Source organism: Phalacrocorax carbo, chromosome 15, assembly GCF_963921805.1.
Source record: "Phalacrocorax carbo chromosome 15, bPhaCar2.1, whole genome shotgun sequence".
Taxonomy (NCBI): domain Eukaryota; kingdom Metazoa; phylum Chordata; class Aves; order Suliformes; family Phalacrocoracidae; genus Phalacrocorax; species Phalacrocorax carbo.
In genome coordinates this window covers 9547820-9557111 of record NC_087527.1, presented here as the reverse complement: position 1 = coordinate 9557111, position 9292 = coordinate 9547820, and the positions used below count along the sequence as shown (strand labels likewise).

Below are 9292 nucleotides of genomic sequence, written 5' to 3'. Positions count from 1 at the left end.
TTCAGCTCTTCCCTGGAGGTATTTGGCAGCAATCACAGTAAATCCAGGATCAGACAGGTGAATGAAAATAAATCTATATAACAAAAGATCTTTCTGTCTCCCCTTGGTTTTTCCTTCTGTACCTTGATCTCTCGCACTCAGTTGGTGCCCATGTTTTTCCCCTTTAGATACAACTTTTCTGTAACTGTTCATTCACTTTAAATATTCATTCCTCTTAACTTCCGTTAAAGACTTCCTTGTAGATGATCTTTTGTTTTGACCTCTCTCCTAACCTTCTGTATTCTTCCCCCTGCCTTTTTGATCTGTTTCTCCCTGCAGCTTAAGCTCTTTCTCTTTCCTTTTCCATCTTGCTTGGGGTAAAACTGGAGCACAGACTGTGTTCACTGTGCAAGGGCAAGTGAATTGTCAGCCCAATGTTGTAGGAAGCAGGGAGTCTGTTGTTGCTTCCTGCAGAACCATCTGAGCACCAAAAGAATTAAAATAATCTTTGTCTCCCAAAAATGCTAGTTCTTGCTTTAGCGGTTCTCATTTCAGCTTAAGTAAAAATAAATGCATGTATGAATGAGGAAAGCTGCTGTGCACTACAACATGGAGTCTGGCTAGTCTTGCCACCTCTCTGTAATTTCAGGATCAGCTTTTTCTATCTGATTCTTCCTTCAAGAGGGAGACCAACCTCATTTATCAGGCAGAGTTCTTTGGTACTGAGACCGAGCAATGGGCTGGTCCAGATGAGAGTGGGCTCTGGGTGATGGGCAGGAGCATGTGGGTCTCCTATGGCAGGACTGGCTGAGATGGGCTGCTCTGCGCTGGTGGTGCTCCAGGAAGGGAGGATATGTTGGCTCAGGCAGGCACTTTGGGACTGGTGTTGTGTGCTCAGCAGAGACCGATCTTTAGCGGTTACTCCAACTGGTGTTAGGTGGTACTGGAAGAGTGCAGGATCCTGCAGGAGGGACTGGGGATCAGGGAGGATTTGTGGCTTGGAGCTCCCTGTGGCACTGCCTGGTGCTGGTGCTCCACTGGGGCTTCATGGGGTGACTTTCCTCCATACCCTATCAGATGAAGTGAATGTGAATATGAAGCTGATTTTGTCTATCTTTGGTAGCCTGAACACTCCTGGTTTCCTATCCAACGGTGACCTTAAGCATCATCCAGCTTTTGCAACTGGAGCCAGTGCTTTTAACAGTGCCTTTGGTGTTCACTTACTGAAAAATGGGGTCTGTTTCACAGGAAACTTGTTTACACCTGCCACAGCTGTCATCTTTACTCTTCCTTTGCCCCTTTCACTGGAGCTGTGGTAGTTGAAACTGCAGAATGTCCTTTCAGTCCCCAGCATCTTCAGCGTGGGATGTGACTGCAGTAGGACAGCTGGGGGGATGCAGGGTATGAGACCCACTTAGAAACGTTAGCCAGATGTGGTGAGCTCCAGGAGGAGATGATACAGTTTGCCTTTGGAAAGACTCAAGTGCAATGGGTTATTATTTCTACTTCTTTTTTTAGCTGTTCATTTTAGGATTTACAAAACAGCCCTCGGAGTACCTCCCTCCATGTACAGATGCACTAAAACAACTCCGCAGCTATGGGAGGGTCCCCTCTGTAGCAGGGTGTTGCTTTGCTTTGCTGAAAGCTCATGCTTTCAGCCATCTGTGGGGTTAAATGATGATCTTGTTGAGCTGAGGACTCAGACATTTTCAGACCACTAAAACTGTGAGTGGCTTTTTGGGGGTGACTCATGTGGTGCGTGAGCCGGTGGGTTCATGCTGCAGCAGAGGAATGTGGGGAAGCCAGGGCGAGGGAAGGTGCAAAGACCAGGAGGATTTGCAAAGCTGCTGTTGCAAGCATTGTGCTCAGCCTGCTCTCTGGTGGTAGCTGCTGTAGCAGAGATGACCTCTGATAAAGTGCGAAGCATCTGGTTTGTTTTGGGTAGTTGTGGTTGCTCAACTTCATACAGCTATAGTTCATAGCAGAGTCGACAACTCAGCTGCTCTTGCTTTTGTTCCCTTATCCCTGTGCAAAATTCACAGGTTAAAATCAAATCACAGCAGCTTCAAGAGGAGAACTGCCAACAAAGCCTGCTTCCCAGTAGCTCACCCCAGTGCAGGTTCTCCAGCGTCTGATAAGGGCTGAGCTTTATTGCTCTTTTCTTTCAGACTGGGGAGACTAGTAGGACAGCAGACAGAAGAGGCACCTGCTGGCACGAAACATGGAAGAAATAAACATCTTTGGGATCTTCAGTCAAATTTGGCTGAAAACATCCAGCAGTCTTGCCAGGACTGAGATAGGCACATAAAGACCACTTGATCATGATCTCTTACTGCCTCAGCTGGGCTGTAGCTGGCAGCATCCAGGGCAGGCAGGAGAGCTCTGGTGAGGGTGGGGCACTGCTGCTGTGCTCTGGTCTGTGCTGGTGAACATGGGGATGCTCTTTATTTAGATCAGCTGGTGGCAACATGCAAACTGTTTGTCTGGCTTTTTTGTGTGAAGCTGTTGTGAGGAAGGAAGTGCTTGGCAAGTCATTGAAAGGAGGCAGCCAGTCATGCTTGTAGAGAACCTGGGAGAGAAGGTGGCAACGAGTGCTTCTGCTTTTCAGTCCTGAAAATAGCTTGAGGGATGTTTGCTGTGGTGGGTTTTGATTATTTTAGCTGGGGAAAAGAGCAAGAGTGGGAGAAATAGTTTTGGAGAAGGTTGTTGGGACCCTGTCCTGTGTTTGCTGACATCCCGCTAGTAAAAGGTCAACCCCATTCACATTTCCAACAAAAACTGTCAGTGTGTTGGCTATGTCTTCCAGCAGCATTTGGTTGCTGTGTTTCTTACCAGGATTTGTTTTAACAACAGCTGAAGGATGTGACTGTTTTACATGTGGTTTCTATGTGCCGGAGACACCTTCAGGACTGAGGTGTCTATAGGACATAGTGTGCAAGTATGACCATTTGCTGTTGAGGATGGAGCTAGCTCATGAGGCTTTTCTGTTGTGTGAGACCTAATCAGGCAGCTTGGAGACTTTAGAGCAAGCAGGCACCCTTTGTTTTAATCCAGTTTCCATCCCTTTGACAGTGGAGGTGGGACATTGTTTTAGCATTTTATATAACTATCTATTTCTTGTGGCTAGTAAAGTATTCATTTTGCCCAAGAACATGACGTATGCTGTGTGTTTGAATCCCAGCATTTATGACTCTCATGTTTAAAGGCAATTTAAGCAGATTTGGGGTTCTTTCTACCATGTGAATTGCTGTGATCTAGTCAAGACAATTTTTAGCAGCAGCAACTATGTGGAAGTATTGTCTTCCCATAATTAAAGGTTAAGAGTTTACAGCAAATGAGCCAGGGATTATAATTAAAAAACGGTAATTCTTTCTGCATGGCAGAAACTGAGGAATAAAAACTCATAGTGTAATGCACCTGTCAGTATTAAATGCAAATAAGAGATAATATATCTTGCAGTGAAAGACAATTGGATTGTGTGTATGTTGCCAAGCATGGGAGCAATTGCTCCTATTCCATAAAAGCTGAGGTTTTTGTTCAGTTGGTACTGATGCTCTTTTAGAAAGCTTTTACGTCTCTGCTTCCTGAGGTCTGACATGGAAGAGAAAAGCTTCAATAGGCACCAGCTGTTCAATGGGCCCTGTCTCTTCAGAGCATCGCTCGCTTTTCTCTACTCCCAATTAAAATGTGTGTTAAACTTAGCTTTTGTTTGAAGCACCCAGCGCTGTGGTATTTAATGCAAAAGGAATGTGCTCCTCACCTTTTCTATCTCTTTTGTCGCAGGGTCAGCATTCTTCAGGGGAGGACATGGAAATCTCTGATGACGAGACCAACCCTGCACCCATCACTAGTGCGGAATGTGCCAAAACCATTGTGGTGAACTCCTCTGTCAGCAACACAGCTGTGATGGCCCCATCGATTCCCCCCATGCCACCACCAGGATTCCCTCCTCTTCCTCCTCCGCCACCTCCACAGCCAGGCTTCCCAATGCCTCCGCCGCTACCTCCGCCACCTCCGCCGACTCACCCTGCCGTCACTGTCCCCCCACCTCCGCTCCCTGCCCCTCCTGGGGTCCCTCCGCCTCATATCTTGCCTCCACTTCCTCCGTTCCATCCTGGCATGTTCCCTGTCATGCAAGTGGATATGATAAGTGTCTTGGGCAACCAGTGGGGTGGCATGCCCATGTCTTTCCAGATGCAAACTCAGATGCTGAGCCGCATGATGCAGGCACAAAACACATACCAGTATCCGCCTTTCATGACGGGCCGGATGCAGTTTGTGAATCTTCCGCCCTACCGCCCTTTCTCAATGGGAGCAGCTCTTGGTCGTGGACAACAGTGGCCACCACTGCCCAAATTTGACCCCTCGGTTCCACCACCGGGTTACGAGCCGAAGAAGGAAGATCCCCACAAAGCCACTGTGGATGGAGTCCTCCTGGTCATAGTGAAGGAACTAAAGGCTATCATGAAAAGGGACCTGAACCGGAAGATGGTTGAAGTGGTAGCATTTCGGGCATTTGATGACTGGTGGGACAAGAAGGAACGTCTGGCAAAGGTAGGCTTTCGCATACTCTGTGCTGGATCCTGGGGAGAGCTGTTCATAGTGCTTGTGGCCAGGGCATGGGTAAACAGGGATCTGCAACTGACTTAAAAAAATAAAACGACCACCAAAAATCACAACTCTAAAATTTTATGGTAGCTAAAACAGAAGCAAAATATAAAGCCATGGAATAGCTTTGCTGTGAGAAACCACATTGCTTGAGGCTGCTGAAATTAAATGGGAGGCATGCATGTCCCTGTCCCTCACCTGCCTCCCTACTTCCCCATGGGGCTGGTCTTCATGCTGAGGCAGGCGGCAGGAGTGTGTGCTGGAAGCAGCAGACCTCAGCCTGCAAATATCTGGAAGGTGCTCCATCACCACAGGCACCTGCCTCAGGGCAAGTTAGCACCTGGGTATTAAACCTGGCTTATTTCCGTGGTGTTACTCCATATGTGCAGGTATTTCAAGCTGTTTTGCCATCAGAGCAAACACGGGCTGAGAATTTTAGTGCTTTCTAATCGTTGATGGAGGAACCCTATGCAGAGTTACCTCTGAATGTTTGTGGAGCCATAAGTGCTCAGCTAGGAGTGAACTGCTCTGTCTCACACGATCCTGCTGATTTGAATGTAGGCCTAAGGAAGAAGTGTTTAGTTCCCAGAGTCATCCCTCTGCTTTGGGGTGGATCTCCTCATCCTCACCCCTCCAGCTTTGGGGCCACCTCAGGGCAGCCCTTGCTGTGTGAGGGACTAAGTGCACTTGTGCCTCGCACGTGTCTCAGAGAGCATGTTCATCTTTGGCGGCATGGTGCCCAAGCCAGCCTGCCTGGCCGCTCCACTCCTCTTGGCAGGATGCATCAGCCGTGCTGCAGGATGATGCAGGAGGGATCTACAAACAACCTGGTTTTCCAGCTGTGTTTCAGAGGGCTGTAATGTCCTTACACAGGTGTCTTTGAGGAAGATCATCACTGCAACTGCTGCTGCCCCAGGGCAGCGTCATGGACTAGGTGACCTGAGTGTCACTGCAGCCCTGTGGTGTGTGTTTGCAGACTTCTGCCAGGTGGGGCTTGCATGCTCCTGTTACAGCTGAAGTCCACCAGGCAGTAGTCCTAGGACAAGGCTAGCTGCTCCTGCAGATAGAGCATGTACACATGGGAGAGTCCTCTCTACTGTGCTCCTTTTGGGAAAGCCTTCAAGAATACCCCAAAAGCCCAGGGTTATTCACTTCCCCCTGCAACCTCCTTTCCCTTTTTCCCCTCAGCGCAGTAGTTCCAGGGCCTGAAATTTGAAAAGTTTAGCTGATTTTGGTTTTTGTTTGTTTTGATTTTGTTTGTTCGTTTTGGGGGTTTGGGGGTTTTTTTTGTGGTCTGTGGCACTGCTGCCTCCAGGAGGGCATTTGCAGGAGGAAATGACCCCAAGATCAGGAGACAAATGTGCAAGGGCTTGTTGCATCTAAGAGGAAGCTACCTGTAGCTCCAAAAAACTAGTCAGATGCAACAGGAGTGTTTGAAACCACCAAGCCGCTATTTTGTGTCCCCCCACTTTGTGTGATGAGATCTGTGGGTATTTCCAGTTCTTTGCGCTCCTCCCACCTTCCCAGTGCATGTATGCAACAATTAACTCAAAAGCTGAACATTGGCCAAATACATGAGGAGTTCCAGGGATTAGTTGAGAAAACAGCTTTGCTTGAATCGGCAGATCCTTTCTCAGACAATTAAAGTGTACCTCAGCCAGCAAGCAACTCTGCGATCTAACGTGATGAATTTGTCTCTACCAAAGAAAAGCTACCACTACAGAAAGGTTTATGCAAGCCTCAAAATTACTATTACAGTGAGTTACTGTAACAAAAAAAACCAAACCCCAAACAAACCAACAAAACACCCAAACAAAACAAAAAAAAAACCCAGTGCCACAACCTGCAGCTACGTTTTCTGTTTCAGTTGCCAGGTTTCTGAGCAGTGTCTTCACCATCTGCTTTGCTAAGCAAGTTGTGTGTTAACTCTAGCGCCTGGGAGAGCTCCTTGGCTTTCCAGAGAGGTTGGTAATGCTGCTGCTTAACAGCTGTTTTATGACAGTGTAATTTGCTCTGCCTTAGAGCTGGTTGGTGTGACATGCAGCAAGAAACCCAGTCCCTCTCCTCCTGACTAATGCTCAGAGCTTCTGCCTCCTGTAAGTGAGCGTGTGCTGACAATTTTGGAGAAGGCCCCTGAGTTTCCAGGGCAGTGCGGGAAACAGATCCAGCAAGCACTTGCAAAAGCAACAGCTGAATTACCCAATAAATTGTTTTAAACCAGACATCCTCAGTGAAGAAGCAGAAGCAAGTCAAGGCAGGTCTTCAGTGGCTGCTTGGGCTCTTTTATAACCTGAACTATGGCTGGATTTAGCATGTTCCTCCCTCACCTGGAATTTGCAACCCACTTTGGGAGGGGAAGCTGACTGTACCGCAGCAGCTTGCCACAGGTTAAGTTGGATGTGAGCAGCCTAATTGAAAATATGAAATTGCTGCATGGAAAAACATTTGTGCATTCTGTCCAGGAACAGAAATGCCAGAACCATTGCTGCTTCAGGGCACTGCCTGGAGAAACCTCTGCCAGGCCATGTGTTGCTGTTGCATGCAGAAAAATCACACAGATTTCAGGGCCTCCTTTCTGTTAGGACTAGGCACCCGCTGACATTGGTGCAGGACAGGATTCATTCTCAGTCATAAGCTGCCTGCTTTTGTCAAAGGAAAACAAAATATGAGTATTCAGCTTAAGCTGTACCTTCCTACTGCTGGTGTCTTTATGCACACGTGAGGATGAGCCATCTGGGCTCCTTGGTGGCAGCTGGAGATCAGTTCCCCATGTAGTTTGAGGTCACACTGATTTTTCTAGAATGGACCAAGACTTCCAGGCACTGTTTGAACTGAAATGACCCTCCAAAACAGGCTCTGCATCCCCATTTTCTCCTTCCTAATGGTTTTAATTGGAGCTCCTCATCTTTTTCCTTACTGATTGATAGTAGTGAAAGACATTATATTTTTTTCAGTGGTTTGAAAGTATAAATAAGACAACATATGTGCTTGTTTACATATTTTTTTTCCTTACAAATAAATGAGGCAGATTTGTAGGAAGAGATAATATCTTTTAATATCTCCTATCCTTGGACCATCAGCTGCAGCAGCCCTCCTGTTATTTCACAGGGGAGATGGAAGCTCATCTTGGAAGCGCATGAGCTCCACCATATGCCAGTTCCTACAGTAGGTGTGTCCCTCTTTGGTCAGAGGCTTTGCAGGTCTGCTATCTCCCTGACCTTCCCCAAGCATAACAGCAGGAAGCCTTGTGGATTTCTTTTTACCCCTGACTGACCGACAATGTTCAAGTTTAGTAGGACAGCAAATATTAGCTACACAACGCTGTTGGCGGACCCTGAACCTGCAATGATACACAAGAAGGCAACATGCTTGTCACCTCCTGTGCCGTAGTTTCTCTCTTTTCTCTCTGTTTTTTGGCTGCTATATTCCATCTAAGGAATTGACTTGAGCAGTGGATTGACTGCCAAGAAGTATCATGCATAGGTAAAAGGTGGGAAAGCTCAAGGGTGAAGGTGGTGTCCTAGGTCAGGCAGGATGGAAGAGGTATGCAGTGAAAGCTGCTAAGGAGCATGTTGCTAGAGAAGGTAGCATGTATCTTGGACTTTGTCTGCCTGAGCTGGGGAAAAACTCTTCCTTGTTCCCAAATCTAGTGATGGGTTTAGGTTTGAAAGCCTGACTAAGATGTGTTAAACAGAGTACCAGGAATAACCAGCCATCCCTGGCCACAGAGTGCTACCTCCTGGATTCTCTGCTTGATATTCCCATTAGTCTTGTCCCTTATTGGCAGGAGAGCTGAGCTTAATGCTTCCTCTTCAGTGATTACAGCCAGCTTCGGCAAATTAGCTCTGTTAATGTCTGTAAGAGAAACTGATTTTTCAGATGGTGTTATGCCACTGGCTGATGCGAGTGAACATTACCTCCAGTGCCCTTTGCTCAAGAAGAGCGTGGCATGCGACCATGTGTGACCCTCTCCCCTGCTCATCCACCTCTCCATGGCTGCAGAGGCTTGAAGTCCTGCTCTTCCTTCACACCTCGGCTCTAGTGAAAAGGGGTTTGTTGTGGCTGAGCAGAATTGAGGCTCTGTGTGTAGTTACCAGGTTTTGTAGACCGTTGGGTGTTTCACCTATATATTTTCACTTTCCCATTTCCCAGGACTGGAGCCTTCTGACAGTTTTTCTGGACTTGGGTGGTGGTTGCAGTAAACACAGGGCTGTGTGTGATTTTTGACTCACTATACAGTGCCTTACACTAAAAAGAAGAAAGGTCTTCCCAACTAGAAGGTCTGAAGTTGCTTTCAGTTATGTGGGTTAGCAAATGAACGTAGATAATACAGCGTTAGGCTAACTTGCCTGAAGCATGCTTTAGTTATTTGTAAGAGGTGTACGTGTAGCTCTAGTTCTCATGTACCTGTGACCAGACCAGATGGGCTCTTGCAGCATTGGGGAATTCAGGGGTGGTGGTGTATCCCAGCTCCACAGCTTCCTTTCAGAGTTCAGGTCACTTGTACAATAGCTGCTCCTTGGCATTAGGTAGCTCCTGCCTGAGTGGAGGAATGTGTTCCCTCACGCTTCGAGTCCTGGGTTCATGTTTGCACATTTTCTTCCCCTTTCATGTCTCCTTTTTACGGCCTTTGCTTCTAGCATCTGTGTTGGATTCTGGCTGTTCTGAAGTTAGCCACTCTGGTCTCCTCAACAGGCATGGGGGA

At 47.3% G+C, this 9292-nt stretch overlaps 1 protein-coding gene across 2 annotated transcripts in view; it reads left to right on the top strand.

Annotated features, from left to right (window-relative positions):
* Nucleotides 1–9292, top strand: part of SETD1B (SET domain containing 1B, histone lysine methyltransferase) — a 53111-nt gene that overhangs the window by 28662 nt on the left and 15157 nt on the right. For both annotated transcript variants that reach the window (XM_064466130.1, XM_064466131.1), the window contains one exon: nt 3763–4533. In XM_064466130.1, coding sequence (XP_064322200.1) covers nt 3763–4533 — 771 coding nt within the window. The remainder of the gene's footprint in view (nt 1–3762; nt 4534–9292) is intronic.